This window comes from Bombus vosnesenskii, unplaced genomic scaffold (assembly GCF_011952255.1).
Source record: "Bombus vosnesenskii isolate JDL3184/JDL3185 unplaced genomic scaffold, Bvos_JDL3184-5_v1.1 scf7180000013854, whole genome shotgun sequence".
NCBI classification, from domain to species: Eukaryota; Metazoa; Arthropoda; class Insecta; order Hymenoptera; family Apidae; genus Bombus; species Bombus vosnesenskii.
This window is the reverse complement of record NW_022883247.1, coordinates 1-18,430: the sequence shown is the minus strand read 5'-3', so window position 1 is coordinate 18,430 and position 18,430 is coordinate 1. Positions and strand designations below refer to the sequence as shown.

Below are 18,430 nucleotides of genomic sequence, written 5' to 3'. Positions count from 1 at the left end.
AAAATTTACGATCAAAAGGCAATTACGTATCGTTTAACAACATTTAATTTATAACACCTTTTAAACATTTAGACAGATTAACACATAACACTTCTTATATATAAACATCAATTCGAAGTTACCAGCTTGGAGAAATTGGTCGATTAATACCTGTAGATTGTCTGTCTCGATGAAAGACTTAAAGAGAGCAAAAACATGATAATGCCGCTAATATAATATTCCTTCTTTCTTGTATCTGTCTGCCGCTCAGGTCGTTTTACTAATTACAATAAGTACTTTCGCCTTCTTTGCGCTCTCTTTTAACGCATTCGAGACCGAAAGAAATTCATATCAGTCAGTAGGCAAGGGTATAATATACATATTTTATATATAACTTATGTAGTAATGTATATATCATGTTAATTTCATATTTTTTTCAATATAGAATTATTATATATATATATGACTGTACATAATACATTATAGAATAACATAGTATATAATTTTATATTTTAAAAATATGAGGCATACTATTTAAGATTGTCATCGATTTAAAATCAAAGTATGAAAAGGATACCCTGGAGAGAGTAAAACACAGAATCATTCTAACTAAACATTCAGATTGTACCGACACCTAGGTATCGTCTTACAATTAAATCTCGGTCTCGAATGGAATAAAATGAAATACATACTTGCAGCTTCAACATCTTCAATATCGAGGAGATTCAAACTTTACAAATAAATGTAAATTGCGATGTAAAACAAAGCGATGTAAAAAGGGAAAAGGAGGAAAGAAGGAACAGGGAAACAAAGAGAAGAAACGAATTTTTCATTTTCTCTTGCCAGGAATATAAGATGCTAAGTAATCTTCCTAGGTAATATCCTCCAGCTTTTTCTAGTTTGATCAATAATTATTAGTACATGTTAGGAAAACAAATAGAATTTTTGTTCTCAAGCGAGGTATAATTTAAATTTTGTATGTACACAAAAATGTTAAATATCTGTAATAAACATGGTACAATCAATTTTTTTACATAAAATTATATTGTATAGGCTATTGTTATTTAAACATTTTAAATTGGATGAAGAAAAAAATGACGCAAATAAAACGTAGGACATTTTAATTAAAGAGACTAATATAGAGATTTATCTACTTAACTGTGATTAAATCATCTCCACCTAACGCTCTACCTCTTCTATTAATTATGCTTCGTTAAACTATGATTACAGAGGATGGGTTTTTTGATAAAATGACATTCTGACAAATATATATAGATCGATATATATAGATATAGATAGACAAATATATAGATTCTTACAACAGTAGTTATGCATGAACAGTAGTTATTGTATCAATTCCGTTCTTCAGAAGCTTCATTTGTGAAAAGACAATTCGCCAGAATATGGATTCACTGTAGTTATAGCTATAGGATTTCAATCTAGTTGACAGACTTGCTTTACGTAGAGAATATCTGTCTCTTGTTCTACCTTATCGCGATTCTCTCCTATACGCTTTGTCGAGCACAGTAATATTGGCATATATCTCGGCTCTGGTTACAATCATTAGTTTCCGCCTAAACGGTTAGAATCACATAGCTCGCGCTCTACTCTCGTTTATTCAACATTCAGGCCATATGGTCGCATGCGACGAGTTTTATGTTAATTCCGACCGATTACAATACCTTTCTTTCGTTTACAAGGAACGACGAGACTGGCAGTTGCGTGATTTCCAATGCAAAAGCCGCGATATCTGCCCAATAACCTAACCTCAACCGATTTTGTTGTACTATTCTTATGTGGACTTCGTTTGTACCACTTTCGTAACAAAAATAGAATACGTAGAACACAGCATTCCGTTATGCGATATTGTCGATTCCTAACATCCGAAAAATCAGAGATAATTATTTCCCTACAGTTGTACATTTGTGTGAAAAATTAGGAACGTAAAGTTGTTTGGTGCATGCACAGTCCTCCCCTCCTCTGCATTTGCGTGGACATGCTAGAAAGATTCACTTTTCCACGGTGAAACTGTATGTATTATAATTTCATTTTTACAAAGGTCGAACATCCTACTATGCATAAATTTAATATTAATATATGCAGGTTTCGTGTTAAGTATTACATCTGACGTATAAGCACACGTGTGTACGAGCCTTGGTTTTAAATGTCTTATAGTAGACACCGAAAAGATTATTCAGTTGGATATCTGACTCAACATCAATATTTTACTAGGAGATAACATGTTAAGAACACGCTGGTGGATGGCATGGGAGATGATGAATGAAGACATACTTCTGTGAGATACATAAAATAGTAGTCAGAACGTATTTTGGCGCTTGGGGACAGCAACAGCTTTTTTTTTGTTTTTATTTATTTGTTGAAATTACAATCAATTCTCGCGTTGAGAATTTTCAGTAATTTTTCTGGCGTGGCGCAGTGACATGGCTGTTTATTTATAATAAGTTAATACTTATTATAGATAGGTATAATTTATAAGTATTATAAGTAAGTGCATATGCTTAATTTGGATAATTAAATGAATCTAACGTTTAGGTCTAGCGGGTAGTGCCTCTTCAGCCTGCGAATCTGGTCCGTCGTATCGAGTAGTCCAGTGATTAGGGAGTTTCGGTGTTTCTGGACTCTTTTGCTATATCTGTCGCTATATTTTGCTATTTCCTCTTTGACTGTAGGTATCTTGAGGTCGCGATGGATGGTTTCGTTGGTAACATACCAAGGTGCGTCTATTAAGGCTCTTAGCGTTTTCGATTGGAATCGTTGTAGTATTTCGATGTTGGAGTTACTTGTTGTTCCCCATCGCTTCCTATATCCCTATATTCCGTACTTGCTTCGCTTGGTACTTTTATAATTTTCGCAGTTACAATAAAAAATTTAATTCTTAACAGATTAAAGATTTAACCTCTTGCTTTATAGTGTACAATAATTTTTTTTTTTTGTATAGGTTATGTGATCCATAGTTTGAGTAAGTAGTATATATATATATATATATATATATATATATATATATATATTTACGTGACAAGCTTTCATTTCAATCTATATTTAAGATTAATATTTTATCAGTTTCTGTTCGTAACAACATCGAAGCAGTCAATAAGTTTGAAGAGTATAATTAAGGAAGTTATGAAGCAAGAGGTTAAGAACAAATTCTGAAAGTGGTTATGTACAACTCAGTAGTACTGCTTTACATTACTTTGCGAATTACTTTTCAAGCATAAAAATAGTTTAACAGCCACTTATAGTTACTTCCTTACCATTACATTCATTAAATTCGTTTGATTTTGTAAACAAAATAACCACGCTGACCAGTCTCTTATTTAAAATAGAATTATTTTGTCATATATCCAACAGTTTACTTTCTCTTCGTAAATATTATTAATAATTTTATCAATTTCGTATACTTCCATCCTTCGTATAAGTGGCAATGAATCAGAAGAGTTTCATAGCAATATTGAACAACATACAGTCAACTACAACACCATTAGATACATCCACCATACAGTCAACTATTAGATAACAGCAACAACCATTATATAACAGCAATACAATAGATTATAATTTTCTACGTGTCATTGATTCATCATCATCATTTTCCATTTTTTTAGCATATGTAAAAACGTATCTGACGTAATCTTACCTCGCTCTTTGAGTACAAAAATCCATTCAAATGAAACAAAGGGAAAAGAAATAAGGAAACAAACACTCACATACGAATCTTCATTACATAACTGTATGTACTCCTCGAGGTATAATTACTCAGACACGTTACAGCGTACCTTCTTCGTTCCCTGATGGCTGATGTTGATCGTTGACGTTTATAGTGAAAGAATTTCGTCAACGGCGCCATCTGGATCCCTGTTGAAAAATTAAAATAGCCGCAACAGCACCATTAAGCTCATCACCCAGAGTAGCGTTTGTCGCTGAGTCGTGGAGGAATTATTATCATCAACGACATAAACTTTACCAGTTCCGGTAATGTTCTTTAGATGGTCTAGGCATTCGAACTCGCAACATCGCTTTCCAAGACGAAACTTCTTGCATGTCAACGTATCCGACACTTCACGGAAGCATACATCTTCGGCTCCAAGAGGCACGAAAGAGCATGCCTCGTACGAGTCACGCTCAGCCCAGATCCAGAACACCACCCCAACCTCCTCGTCCAAGTCCCAACCGGGGCAAAACTGACTATCCGAGACTACGACTGCAAGGGCGATCGGACTAACAAACACATCTGCCCACACCCCTCTGTATCATGATCTGTTGGCCACAGCACAGATCAAGGTTTTGAACAAACAGGCACAACCAATCCGAGTCCGAGCCTTACTCGACACTGGGTCTTATATGTCTTATATGAAAATAAAGCTGTTCTTTATTTCAAATAATTGAAGTAAATAAATACAATGAGTTTTATATTTTATTATATCTTATATTATTGTTATATTGTTATTGAAAAAATTGATATAATCAACAGTTCTTCCTGTTCTCTTGATTGTTTCTTGCTTGTTTCAAACCATGATAATAACCTACAAAAGAAATAACATAGTCCATTGAAAATTTAATATACAATAAAATACTTATATGAAATAATTACCTGTGTAATATATCATGTAACCACTAATATACCATGACATCAACATACTTGAAAGTGCGTCTGTATCATTATCTGGTAATCTACATTTTATTAAAGTACATTTAATGTTGTTTAATACAAGTTGTACATTTTATTGTTAATACAAGTTGTACAGTATTGTTTAATACAAGTAAGTACATTTTATTAAAATTTCGTATTTTTTTCCAAATAAAATGTTAAACTTATTCCAAATTACTTATTAATATTAGAAGTATTCAGCATTCCATTAGAATTTTTAAATTGTACTTACTTGGCCATTAATTGTGGTGGTAAAGGAGGTGCAGGTGGCATTATATCAGTCATCGAATTGAAAGATGGTCCTGGTATGAAGTGATGTTTATACGCATTTGCTTCTTCAGAGTCACAATCCATTTTTTCTACATTATATTTTTTCGAATTTACATTTGTAGAAAAATTAGTCTCACAAGTCTCATCGTTCTCTTCATTGAATTTATCTTCCAAAGCTTTCTTTTGTTGTGCTATTTGACTTTGCAAACCTTCTGATTCTAAAAGAGAACTCAACTCGACTTTCTCTGTATTACCATAGCCTAAACACAGAGTAAAAGAAATTTTTGTCATTTAATAGAATGACTGAGTGCCATTCGGTTACTGTCCTTACAGGCAATGTATTAGAATTTCCCGTGCATAAATGTATATGTATAAATGTTTGCCTTGATATATGTAGTAATAATCACTCGTCTAATGAGGAGAATTATATTCCAAGCAGCTAATAATGAACAATAAGTAACATGCATGTTTATGGTTCATGACCCTATATCCCACGGGTCTCCCCATAGACATTGACAGGTACTCCTGCCCAGTTAAGGACCTGCCGAATGACACTGTGATAGACTATGCGAAAGCCTTTACTTCATATATATATGTATTTTTAGTACATTTCTTAATTGACATAACCATCATGCTAAAGGTATTACCTACAAATTTTACAACACACGGGCTGTTGAGGTTATTCGGTGTGTAAACAGAGAAAACACGTGGATAAATTGTAAGGTAGAAAATATATTTAAATAGAAGTGTAATAAGTAAAAATACAATTTGAGCTGGTCCAGATCCGCACGCTAGCTGTGTTACCTAATAACTGAAAACCCCGAAGCCAACGTCGCCTGTCTACTGTTTATGGCCTGACTTCGTCGCAGTCTTTTGTCTACGCGCTGTCGATGGCTTCAGTGCTTGAGAAAACTAAAAAAGACCAGATGTAGAGTTTTCTTAGAAGTGGTAACCACTTCAGCACGTGCCATTGTTTTCGTAAATTTTTGATATTATAGCTTCATAAATTTCTCCATCCTCTGAGTATATTGCACGATAAGGTGCTCCTGTGATCCATTTCTATAGAGAAAAGATGTGTATACAAATAAATATAAGTAAATAGCAAAATAAAATAATTTGCTTCTTAATCAATATATTTAATAATATTCTGTATCAAATTTGTAATATTCTATCAAAATCACAACCTTGTGTAATTTACTTGCGTGTTTAGGCTGCTTAAGATTTTGTAGGTTTTCTTGCGGTTGAGAATTTCCAACATCCATTCCCATTCGCTTGATAACTTCTTCTTTTGCTAAATTTATTGCTTTATCATATGCTTCTATTAATGCACTATCATCCCAAACATTATCATTGGCTGTGTCTGTATCCTTTTGAGATAGCAAATTATACGTTATTAATATTGATACAAGTATTTGATTATCAAACTATTGCAAATTATCATATATGTCATTTTTCAAAAATTGACCAAAAGGTAATGGATACTGTTAATTACTATTATGCTAAGATCTTGTACTAAAATAATGATAAAACCATTACGTTTCCATTACCATACATACGTTTCCATTTCCTCGTATAAAAAGAACATTCATATCATCTGCCATTTTAAAATAACATCATTTAAATATTGAATTTGCTTCTGAAATATTAATTTGTCTCATTTCTTTAACTCTACCACATTGTAAACAATGATGACATTATACCAACTATAATACTAAAAATCTATTCCCCATTCATTCGAAAGATTATTTTTTGAAGCAAGGTTAACATTGAATGTTCCCAAACTTCAATAACTGTACTTTACTTTCTTTACAATATCTAACAATATATTAGAATACTATAAAAAAATATTGTATGCACAAGAAACTGTTTATAGCGAAATAGCAAAAGAATTAATCACATATTATAACTAAACCGAGATTGTTAAGTAGATTATATTATACTGCATATGCGTTAGTGTTTCAGCTGGTAAATATAGTTTTTATATCTGAAGATAAATAAGATTTAATTCTATAAAATTGCATAATGAATTATACATATATCTATTACTATTCGTATTTCCCCTGAGTTGTATGTTGTCAATAGCATCAATCACGAACATATAAATAAATATAGAAGAAACCGTTCGGAAAAGGAAAGGGAAAAATGAACATGGAAGACAAGAAAGTTTTCTTCATGTTTAGCGTATGCGTGATACGCTTTGAATGTCTCAGATAAAGATAAAGATAAAGATACTCTGCTCATTTCTATTTGTTCCGCAGAACGAGAAATTTGTTGTCTTTCATATTGGTTTTTACGATTCAATTTTTGGGCAGTTTTCCCTAGCGAGTGTCGGTCCCTGTTTGATATAACCAGACCGTAATTTATACAGATATGTATTATAGATATATATTTGTAAAACTGAAATCAGATGAAATAAATGTTGCCTGAGGTTTTAAAAGTTTAATAAAAACAATATTTCATTTGGAAAAAAATGTAAGATATGTAAAATTACACATTGATCATTTTGCTGGTCTTGTATCATAAAACGTGTGGCCCGAAGAGCACGTGTCCGGTAGAGATACGTCACTTGTGTTAGGAATCGTTTTATAACCTATCACAGTAAGCGAACGTCCCAGTATAGCAGCCGAAGAATGCCGTGGAAGTTTTTGTACAAAGTACAATTGATCTCCAATTGATATTTTCCGCAATACTTATCTGGTGTTCGGTCAGGGTGTCCCATACTCATGATATTTATGACAGTGGAATGGCGTTAGTAAATCAATTACAAAAATTTTCGAGACCAATTCTCGGTATTGCATCAAATTATTCAAAATATACAAGCAACACAACGTTGCCCTTTTTGCAGGCAACAAGAGGAATATCGACCACGCAACCACTTTCAGAAAAACAAGAGTAAGTGATACAAATTTTCTTGTGTTTTCCTTCTTTTTTTAATAGAATTTCAGTACTTACCTTCCAATATAAAATTGGTGTCAAAATAATAATGCTAATAATAATGTCTAAGAAATTTTCTCTTTGTAGGAGTATAACATCTAGAAAAATAACATAGTATTAATAGAATAGTATTAATAAGAACAACATTGACAGTGAACAACTAAAAATATAACACTGTTATAAATATATGATATACGAATTTTATTTATGTATTATTAAGACAAGTATATCTTATTTTTAAATTATTTCTATTATCATAAGTGATACATATAATTAAGGTATAATTAAGAGAAGATTAATTGAAGAAACACAAAAAATAAAGAAAATAATTATATTGAGATAATTTTTATCTTTCATAAATATTATTTTCAGAGTAAATATAACGTTTGTTAAAGCAAGTGGAGAGAGAATCAAAGCAAAAGGGAAAGTTGGAGATACTATATTAGACATAGTAGTAAATAATGAAATTGATTTAGATGGGTATGGTATGTTTTAAAGAAGCATAATTTACTTAATTTAAAATAAATAATTTTGAGGTAGAAAATATTTGAAAATTTTAATTTTTATCAAGTTTAATATTCTTATTATTTTTAACTTTTGATACTTTATTATATAAGTATGTTGTAATATTAAAATATAATTGATATAGGTGCTTGTGAAGGAACATTAACTTGTAGTATGTGCCATTTAATATTTTCGAAAGAAGTTTATGATGCACTTCCTGACAAACCAACAGATGAAGAATTAGACATGTTGGATTTAGCATATGAATTAACAGATACGTTAGTTCATAATAATCAGTATCAAATCATTCACATTATTAATTCTATTACCTTTTAATATTTTATAAAGTGAATTTTTCTATTTAAATTTATGTAAAAACAGGTTAGTATTGGGTATTTTGAAATCTGCATCTCAATGTAGAATTTCAAATCGCTATCTCTGAATACTACGAAACTGAAATTATAATAAATTTTCATAGTTTTTTATTTACGACCCTATAATCATTACAAATCTATGTTTGAATTAGCATATTTACAATGTTGATTTTCAAATGGATAAATAGAAATCTTATTGCGTATTAGTATTAATTTGTATAGCAATAAATATATTTATTGACATATTCAGTTATATAATATTTAATTTCAGGTCACGGCTAGGTTGTCAAATAGTAATGTCTAAGGAACTAGATGGAATTGAGGTAAGAGTTCCATCAACAATTAATGATGCAAGAGCATAACTGAAATTATCTATAGGTTTTTGAAAATTTGTATACAATGTTATACATCTCTTGTTAAAAAACCCTTGTTATAATTATTAACATATTGGTATTAAAAAAATATAATAAAGAATCTTGTGTTTAAATGTGAAGCTTATATATATACATATGTTATAGTATAATTGCAATTTTGATATTTGTACATTGCCATTGTAAAAAGCCTATCCAATTATGAAGAAAATATATCTTTTATTTTTGATATACAGGGTGTCAATTTTAAAACGTTCATCTAAATTATTTTCGTTACTATTAAAGATAAGAAGAAATTACTAAGGAAGACTTAAATGGTTTTAAGATGTGTACTTGGTTATGATAAAAAAGACTCTTGTGGAATAAATTTTGCAACTTCTGAAAGATTAGATAAAAGCTTAGAACCTAAAAAATAATTTGAAATTAATTTTGTTTAGATATACTGTTTGATTTCTTAGCTATGGGCAAGTTTAAAAGATCATCAAACTCATGGTCAACAAAACAACAGAAATGTACATGCAATGCTTTTTCGTTTCACAACACGTTATCTGACACTATCATCATTTTCGTGGCACATGCAACATTATCGATTCAGTATAGTAATGTTTTGGATTAAAACAAATGTCTCGACATTGGAGCAAAATATTTCAACCTTTAAGGACTAAAATTAAAACTTATGAGTTTGTTTATAATTTTAATAGAGTTTATTAATATTGTGTTTACTGGTTTATTAATTACAAGAAAGTTTGTAAAAGACTGAAGTTTTACGTAAAAAGTACAAATATTCTTTCAACAAAATTAGTCAAATCACATCATTATTTATATATATTGTATATAAATAAAATATGCGGATATATTACTTTACCCTAGAATTAAAATTCAATAATATTGAAGAATCTTATTTATTCAGATTTTGTACATTATCGCTTCTAACCTCGGATAATAGAACAACAAATTAAATATTTTTAAACAAAAAAACTTTGTTCCTTTGTTTGATTTTCCTTGCTCGCGTTTCTTAACTACTTAGATATAAAATACTTACGTTTTCGAAAATTCATACTTCACAAGCTACTAAACGCTTTATCTGTTCAGAATAATTTATTGTTTTCTTAACTAGGTACATACCAAATACATCTATTAAGTTGGTATTTCTCATACTTACCAGTACATAAAGCTAAAACACTTTTGTACTATGCTTGTTATACATGGATCTAACAAATAATTTAACTTGTGTATTGTCGTTTGTATATTTTGTTACGTGTAAAATATTCTATTTCTACACTACTTACAAGTTCGATAAAGTGTACATTACACATCGTGAAATTTACATATTTTCACTTGGTTACCCTGCCCACTTCGAATATAATTCAGAACGTATGTGCTATATTTATATATTCTGCATTTGTTTTGTATATTATGTACACTGATCTGATCTTTGTAAACGCGAGTTTTACGATATTAATGAGAAATTTGCTAATTTAATGGAAGTTGTTAATTTTTTCTGGCACGTTTCACGTTAGCAGACATGTTTCTTAAGTTACAGTCGAAAAGTGTTTTTATGTAAAAGAATAGGAATGATCAAGTTATTTTAAGATGACAAGATATTTCACGTCTTCTATTTAAATATAGCGTTAAATTTTAATTCCGTCAATTCGTACATACTCATACATCGACCTCTCCTTTTTCTCATGCTTCATTTCTTCATTTCACATCCCATCACAAGTGGTGACTGTTCTGATGGAATGAATGGATGGAATGGACCGGACCGAGGACACGTATAGTATACACGCTTAAATAACAAAATTAAGTCAGTTTACGTTCAATGTGAACTTGATCAAAGTTCCAGTCTCGAATTATAGAGTTTCTTACTATCAGTTTACAAAATTCTATATTACGATTATGTACCGTATTTGAAAAACATAAAATGCTTTGTTCAATTTTAAATAAAACTAATATTTACCAAAGCGAATACGAAAAAAATGTTATCATCAAACTCAATTTTCAATTATCAAACTTAATCCAGCACAAATACAAATGTTATTCGTGCTTTTTTACTTTTACTACTTTTCAAGTCTCTATAGTTCGAGATTTGAGTTCCGCTAACTTTCTTTCTACTGCGCATGCGCAACAGGAAAACTTGAATTACACGTAATAGTCAAAAATTCGAAAATCTTATCCTTTCGTGGCAGCGAAAGTAACCTAGGATTAGAGGTTCCATAACATTAATAATAATAAGGCAATAATATTAATATTAATAATAATGTAATCGAGTACTACTAACAATATTAATAATAATAATAATAGTATGGTAATGGCAAGATACACGCGGGTATAAATTAATCATTCCTTTCGTAATATCTACGACGTCTTCGGGATATTCTTTAGAAATTACTTTATTTCTGGTCAATATTCATTAACGAGCAACTTTTCTCTCTGTTTCTTATCACGATTTTTTTCACTTCATCACAATTGTACCGTTAGAAATTATTCAAAACATTGCTAAAATGTCCATGAAATATATGCAATTGCCGTATTGAATAAGCGAGTAATGAAGTTGCTGTTTCACTGAATAAAAGTGAAATCTGCAATGCGTGTGCTCAAGTATATAAGTTAAAAAAAGATTGGTACATCAATGCCTATTATTCTTAATCAATATTCATCATTTAACAATTAGGACCGAATTTTTACAAACCAACTCTAAACCACGACCCAATTTACAAATAAAAGGTCGATGTGTAAATTAACTATCAACTATTAATCTCCAATCCTATGTGAAGATATAATGTTCGGACCAAATTTCTAAACTAACGTGGACAATTCATGCGGACTATTGGTGGTTGCTGCGCTACTTAGATCCAATGTGGCAGCCGGAAGACCAGAACTGACGCTGCCGGTTGCTTCCCGTGGCAAATGCTGCGATCTATTTAGCTTATTTCCAGGACTCGGTGGCGATCTATCTGCTGGTGTATCCGGTGGCGTAACCACGTTTCTGTGTCCGCTCACGTTCAGATGATTGTGCGTCGCCGCGACCGGAGCTGGCGATGAGAGCAACAAGGGCGGTGGAGACATTGACACGTGTCGATGATGATGATGGTGATGATAGTGTTGGTACTGTGCAGCTCGGCCGTGCGTTGCGTGGCTGGTATTTAGTTGGTTCGTCACGGGCCCGACTTTCGTTGGGCAGCCAGCATGGTGGATGGTTAACGGGCCACGTAGTTGTTGTTGCTGCTGTAGCTGGTGCTGGTTCTGGTGCTGTTGCAGCTGCTGCTGACGCTGCAGCTGTACCGCCGCTTCGCACTGTTCGCGCGCTAACGCCTTCACGGCATTCGTCTTCTCCTACGAAATAAGAATGATAGGTTAGGCTGTAGTCAGGGGCCATAACAAATTAAAAAAGTTATAATATAAGAATTTACATTTTAGTTGAAATGATTCTAGTTACGAATAAGTATCAAAGATGATTCAAATCTTTTTCGTTACCGATAACCACGGTGAAAACTCTTTTGGATTACTTTCAGCCATTGTCAATCTTATTGTCAATACTACATGCCTGAAGTAGAAGGAGGGGTACAGAGAAAAAGACTTTTTCTCAGCAAATATAATCGTTACTCAATTATTTTGTTCAACAGTTTTACAAATCTCCCAAAAATAAACGAGAATACGAAAATACACTGAATATCGTGTGTATGGTTATTTATAAAATCCCCTTGAAATAGTTGCGATCGCGGATCACATAAACAAACGAACCTGTCATTCTACAGAGTATCTTTTTCGGTGAAATCATGCAAACGTAAATGTAACTTCGGTAGAACTCCTCGAGAACTTGTAAGCTTATATCACTCTGACCCAACCAGTCCACTCTAAAGTGTATAATTTATAAAAGGGGATTATATTAATACGTGGAGGATGTGGTAGGTGGTAAGTTTTGCATATGAATGTTCGTTGATACAACGAATGGTTAAATGGAGGTTTTCATGAATGTGATAAGGACTAGATCGAATGTTTTAACACTTATAACTAGAATGCGTATTTTTATATAAGTTTGTAGTTTTACGAACATAATGAAAGAAATAAAATTTTAATCGAGATTTGTTTTCTTATATACGTATATTTTAGCGCATTTTATGCATTTTGCGCCATTTGCGTACCTTTCAATTTCGCACGAACGTATAAAGATCAGCAATATAATTATAACGCTTCTTAAAAATGTGAAAAATCCTGGTTTCCTAAAAGCTTGCAATTGATTTCAGAATAATTTTTATGAACTCTACCAGATAAATTATGGTAACTCTAAAAACAAAATTTCACGATAATATGATTTCCGGGTAAAATACACATAAAAGATGATTTAGACGTGTTTGAACGTGTTCGTTTTCTTTTTTAATAGCGATATGTTCTTACCCTCTGCCACACGAAGACGTTATGGACCATTGCGCATCCACAAAACACGATGCCAAGGCCTATGAAAACCGACGTAACGATTGCCGGTGTGACACCAATTACCCCTCAGAGAAAAGACATCGACTCCCGACTGTCGGACGCCAACGCCGCGACGCATCTTAGTCCCCATCAGAGATAAGGCCCCAACCCCGACTTTCGGACTCCTTGGAATCCACACCAAACCCCCCAACATCCCCAAGCTAGGGTGTATATAAGCCGAGACTTCACCCAGCCCGGGGAGTTCTCGTTCTAGTTGCTGTTCTTGTACAACACCCCTTTCTCTGTTCAACGTTATTCTACTGTAAGTGCCAAAGTCATAATAAAGTTCGATAAAAGAGAATTAATAGTTGGGCTACGACTCAGCTTTCTTTTCTCTCGCAACCCAAGTATCCATTTTACGTGACACCGGCGTCGAATGAAACTGGATGAATGTATACAATATCATACCTGAAAGCATTGTTAGAGTATCATTATAACACGTATGCCATAACAAGCGGGACAAAGAATCAGCGCAAATACATATTCTCAATACATATAATTCTCGAAGCGTTAACTATATACATATGCTTTTCATTGAAATTTTCAATACTAGTCGCAAATTATTTTTCAATTAATTTATTATTTAAGTCTTTATATATCAATTCTCGACGAATAAATTACTTAAATTATAGAGAATCTATCTTCAGACAATAGAGAATTCAATATTTTTGGTCGTTAAGTAATTTACAAATTTCTAAAACGATTACGTTCGAAGTTTTGGACAGTATTTAAAGTTTCTAACATGACATTAAAAAAAATAAATAAATTTTATGATATAATTAAAAAAACATTGTGGTCTATCATAATTTCTATTCCGTCAAATTTATTAAAACGCAGTTTTCTTCTGAACAGAGCCAAAATGTCCGTCTTGAATCGAGTTCAACAGCTTAACGATCGATCGAGCGAATGATAGCTGTGTAAACTAGCATGACACAACGTAAACTTTAGATTAGATCTCGATCCATCCACCAGCCGTATTCATGCATGACATGAATATTCTGTTTCAGCTCTTTATAAATTAATCTGTTAAAACTTCCCTAAAAGACGATCATTTTTATTTTTCTAAGAAAAATAATGACTATTCGGCGTTAAAATTAACTTTATTTCCATTGGATTTCTAAACTGATTTCATACACTCAGAGATAGTTCACAGTATCTTTAGGATTCATACCTGAATTCAAGAAAAATTAAACGTATAACTTATGTACTAGTATCTTTCAAAAGGTTAAAGTTGACAGAATTGAAGGAATTGGTTCTTACCAGTTAGAAAGACGGGAATGCTAATGAAAAACCCTCCGACAGCACATATCCGGCTGATGGATGATTTTTGCAGGTACTTGCTACTCCTGAAACAGACAAAATTTGAAGTGAAAGTCAGTTTCACGATTCTATGATAATTGAGCGAAATATAAAGGAACCAGTTTTTTGTTTAACAGCCAAGAATCTTTCAAAAATTCTACTGTAATTGATACTTCAAATATATTTAGTCAGACAAAGGATAATCATAATCGCAACGTTAATCTTAACTTTAATTCAAGGGTCAAACAGTATCATTATACATATAAAAGTAAACATAAAGTCTATCCACATTATTGTTATTATTATTATTATTATTATTATTATTATTATTATTATTATTATTATTATTATTATTATTATATATTATTCTGTAATTGATTTTTATTTCTTTATTATCAATATTATTCTATTTTCTATAATGATTCAATTATAGATCTTATTTTTTGTCAATCATATTTCACTGAAAAGATCACTTTGAAAATAATCTAATAGTGAAAAATGAAAAATAATCTTTTTCTACCTTGTCTTCATTTTTTACAAACTCTGTCCACCGCCGTAAACCTATTAAATGCAGGAAACGACAAAGCAAAGCTGCTTCACATAATTCCCCGCTCACGCAGTGTCAATCAGCTCACGACCGCAAACGATACTGCTAATTTCCAGCGACCACGAACGATTTCATCGTAATTGCCGGTGTGAAATTTACCAATACGTGCTCGAATTGGTCAATAATGAACAGAGCGCTCTTGCACACACTAATCTACCAACAAATAATATTGACTCAATTGAACAACAGCGCCTAGATTAACGGACAAACCGCATGTTCCAAACAGATTTACAATCACGGCAGAAAATACATGCCGTTATAGATGTTTCCTGGTCAAGATTAATTTCCACGCGTTAAGAACATTGTAACCGGAATCTAGGAAGAACTAGCACTTCCTGGAATAATACTATTGTGTCCTCGATGAATGTCTCTCCCCAATGCCCTCGAGTGAGTTGTTTTTGTCTTTGGTCGTACGACGTCCGGGATGAGAATTCGGGGAACGGTTTTTCGCTGCTTTAATACTCGTACAACCATCCATCCATGGGACTGCATCTTTTTAGGAGGACCAGTGATTAATCTTTTCCCACTCATTTTCATCTCTAATTTCTCATGAGGCTAAGATTCCTGCATCTTTTATCATAATAATTTATTAATACTATTAATAAATTGAGACAATTTTACACGTCGTATTTTGCGTTATAAGATGACTTGTAATTTGTAAAATTTACCTGTAAAATTCCTTTGTTTGTTTTACCAAAGCAATAGTTGGCATTTCTATACGACAATAAGAATTTGTTAATACTAATAATTTGTAAGGTTATCATGTTATCATTCTTCTAATGGATAGTATATTATTGAAACTTTTTTAATATTGAAACGCGATATTTTTTTGGAGAAGAAGTGCATAGTAGTAAAGAGTTGAATTCTACGGACGTAAAAAGTGGACATAACATTTTCTGTACATGGAGTCGCCTGGCCTAAACATTTTATGATTTCCGGGCAAAATACAGACGAATCCAGCGCTGATTTTAAAGCAGCTTCATCCAAATAAGCCACAATAAGAAATTCCCACGAAACAGTTGCGTTCATCCCCTTTCGAGGTCACCGACCTCTTTGAATGCGTTTCAAGAGCGTCGTACCAATGAAACTTCGAGTTCTAAACTAATTTCTCAGCCTCTTGCGTTAAATTTAACCTTCCGCGTTAGTGTATTTCGGACGAGTTCCTATTTTACGCTTTCGTCGACTTCACCAACGTAACATGCAGCATCCGCAAGTAAAACTGTCTCTTAAATTTGATGTGACACCAATACACGACGAGAAGAATCACAATGCCATTTTTATTCCACTTCGTTAATTTTTCGTCGTAAGGTTTAGCTGTAAATAGGATTAAAAAAGTTTAGATTAACGAGGAATTTAAAATTGATCTGTTAAATCAACAATTTCCATTAGTTGTCAATAGATTTTATAAGCTTCAGATTACTGAGAAATTATACACATTGCAAAATATTTACCATTGGTTACCCACGCTACACGTAAATTTGATCAATCTACCAATGCACTAACACTGCAATAAATTTCTATTGCAACATTCCACGCTCCTTTGCCGCACCTTAAACTCCTCGCTAGATTTATTCCACCTTAAAGTGTCACATAACTCCTACGACACCGATATCAAATCTTAAACTCCACCAAATTCCAGAGAAACTTGATTTCGTCCAAAGTAAGAGATTAAACTTAAAAAGCAATTTATTTCATCTTTAAACTATCCCAAACTTCTTAAATATAATTTATATATGTCGGAGATAAGAGGACACCGGTGCCTTCCCTCTGAAACCTCGGGAAAATCCATAAAAACATTGTAATTAAAATCTACAGTTGTAACTAAACGATTTGCCGTCATTCTAACCAATTGTATTTGTTTGAGACTTGTGACAATGAGCTTGGGCTCAAGGCGACAATTAGTCGCCGAACGTGGCCGCGGTCAACGGGACGAACTCTCCACCCAACAAAGGCATTGAGTAATCCTATAGCTCTCCTTAAAAGAAAGATTTGTAGCGGCACGTGGCAGTAAACATTCCAACGGTTTCTGTCCCGTAGCTTGCCACACGCAGATCCTATTCTCCGGGCAGGATGTTTACCAGATGTCGACGCGTCTCCACAGTACGTGATCGGCTAGCCCGAGGACCGTCATAAACACTAATATCTAGTTACCTAAAATCCTTCAACAGATACACAGTCTTTGTCCCAGTTACGGGAAGACAGGAGAGACCTATTTTCCACGAACGACGTCTCCCACTAGCAACCCTCCCTCAAGGGCAGCTAGCATCCTTTTCTAACTACCGATATGGAGATTGGCCAATTAGCAGCAACGTTAATTTCCCTTACTTTCCGAACGTAGGATGTCCCCGACGAATCCGATGATCTCGTGTCCTTAGACACACCCCGTCATAGTTTTCCTCTGGGGTATCACCGGGACGGAAAGTCATTCTCTCTTGCGGTCTCATCGACAAAAAAAAGAGATTAACGCCAGCGACTATTAACACAGAATTCGACTTAGATCTTTGCGAGTGCGTACGGCTACCGTCCCGTTGTCCGCGGGTTCGTTATTGAACCTAGTATCATTGTCATTAGTTTCTCGAGTATCTAGTTACCACGGTTACTTGTCCGGTTCTATGGTAATCGTATTTGCACTAGCCAATGTCTTCTCTATTGCATAACGACGACGTGTAATCCAAACGAAGATTCGCTTTACGCCCCTAACCCTAATTCTAATGTAAACCCGACATATATATATGTCGGAGATGAAAGAACGCCAGAGCCTTTGGAATTTTGGATAATCCCGCAACATTGTAACCTAGAATCTACTATAGCTGTAATTGAACAATTGTAGTTATTCAACACGATTGTAATTGTTCGAGAGTCGTGATAATGAGCTTGGGCTCGAGGCGACAGTCAGTCGCCGAACGTAGCCGCGGTCACGGAATGAACGCTTTGTCTAACAAAGGTATGG

General features: G+C 33.2%; 3 protein-coding genes and 1 long non-coding RNA gene across 6 annotated transcripts; 1 reads left to right on the top strand and 3 right to left on the bottom strand.

The window, feature by feature from the left end:
• Positions 1-4,385: 4,385 nt before the first annotated feature.
• Positions 4,386-6,688, bottom strand: LOC117239010 (survival motor neuron protein-like). 3 transcript variants are annotated; one of them, XM_033504268.1, is made up of 7 exons: positions 6,463-6,683; positions 6,100-6,282; positions 5,881-5,974; positions 5,563-5,583; positions 4,878-5,175; positions 4,589-4,668; positions 4,386-4,520 (listed from the first exon to the last, which is right to left on the bottom strand). In XM_033504268.1, the coding sequence occupies exons 1-7, from the start codon at positions 6,514-6,516 to the stop codon at positions 4,462-4,464; spliced, it is 789 nt and encodes a 262-aa protein (XP_033360159.1). In that variant the 5' UTR covers positions 6,517-6,683; the 3' UTR covers positions 4,386-4,461. The 3 variants fall into 3 exon arrangements, with proteins under 3 accessions (XP_033360159.1, XP_033360161.1, XP_033360162.1); XM_033504270.1 differs by having other exon boundaries at positions 6,472-6,680; XM_033504271.1 differs by lacking the exon at positions 4,589-4,668 and having other exon boundaries at positions 6,463-6,688.
• A 715-nt stretch (positions 6,689-7,403) lies between these two features.
• Positions 7,404-9,164, top strand: LOC117239011 (adrenodoxin-like protein 2, mitochondrial). Its single transcript, XM_033504272.1, has 4 exons — positions 7,404-7,807; positions 8,222-8,334; positions 8,499-8,631; positions 8,999-9,164. Exons 1-4 carry the CDS (start codon positions 7,659-7,661, stop codon positions 9,087-9,089), a joined length of 486 nt encoding a protein of 161 aa, XP_033360163.1. The 5' UTR covers positions 7,404-7,658; the 3' UTR covers positions 9,090-9,164.
• Positions 9,165-11,831: 2,667 nt separating this feature from the next.
• LOC117239012 (dual specificity tyrosine-phosphorylation-regulated kinase 1A-like) lies at positions 11,832-13,728 on the bottom strand. Its single transcript, XM_033504273.1, has 3 exons — positions 13,719-13,728; positions 13,497-13,600; positions 11,832-12,434 (listed from the first exon to the last, which is right to left on the bottom strand). The coding sequence occupies exons 1-3, from the start codon at positions 13,726-13,728 to the stop codon at positions 11,898-11,900; spliced, it is 651 nt and encodes a 216-aa protein (XP_033360164.1). The 3' UTR covers positions 11,832-11,897.
• A 3,032-nt stretch (positions 13,729-16,760) lies between these two features.
• LOC117239009 lies at positions 16,761-17,129 on the bottom strand. The gene is made up of 2 exons (XR_004494327.1): positions 16,932-17,129; positions 16,761-16,794 (listed from the first exon to the last, which is right to left on the bottom strand). It is a non-coding gene; the product is annotated as an uncharacterized LOC117239009 (long non-coding RNA).
• Positions 17,130-18,430: the final 1,301 nt, after the last annotated feature.

Coding starts and splice junctions, on each gene's coding strand:
- LOC117239012 (XM_033504273.1), bottom strand. Junction 12,435..13,496: donor ACGTCTTCGTGTGGCAGAGG/GTAAGAACATAT, acceptor CTTATTTCGTAG/GAGAAGACGAATGCCGTGAA.
- LOC117239010 (XM_033504268.1), bottom strand. CDS start 6,516: ATGGCAGATGATATGAATGTTCTTTTTATACGAGGAAATGGAAACGTA. Junction 5,584..5,880: donor AATTTACGAAAACAATGGCA/CGTGCTGAAGTG, acceptor ACCTCAACAGCC/CGTGTGTTGTAAAATTTGTA. Junction 4,669..4,877: donor CCACCACAATTAATGGCCAA/GTAAGTACAATT, acceptor AATAAAATGTAG/ATTACCAGATAATGATACAG.
- LOC117239011 (XM_033504272.1), top strand. CDS start 7,659: ATGGCGTTAGTAAATCAATTACAAAAATTTTCGAGACCAATTCTCGGT. Junction 7,808..8,221: donor CCACTTTCAGAAAAACAAGA/GTAAGTGATACA, acceptor TATTATTTTCAG/AGTAAATATAACGTTTGTTA. Junction 8,335..8,498: donor AATTGATTTAGATGGGTATG/GTATGTTTTAAA, acceptor TAATTGATATAG/GTGCTTGTGAAGGAACATTA.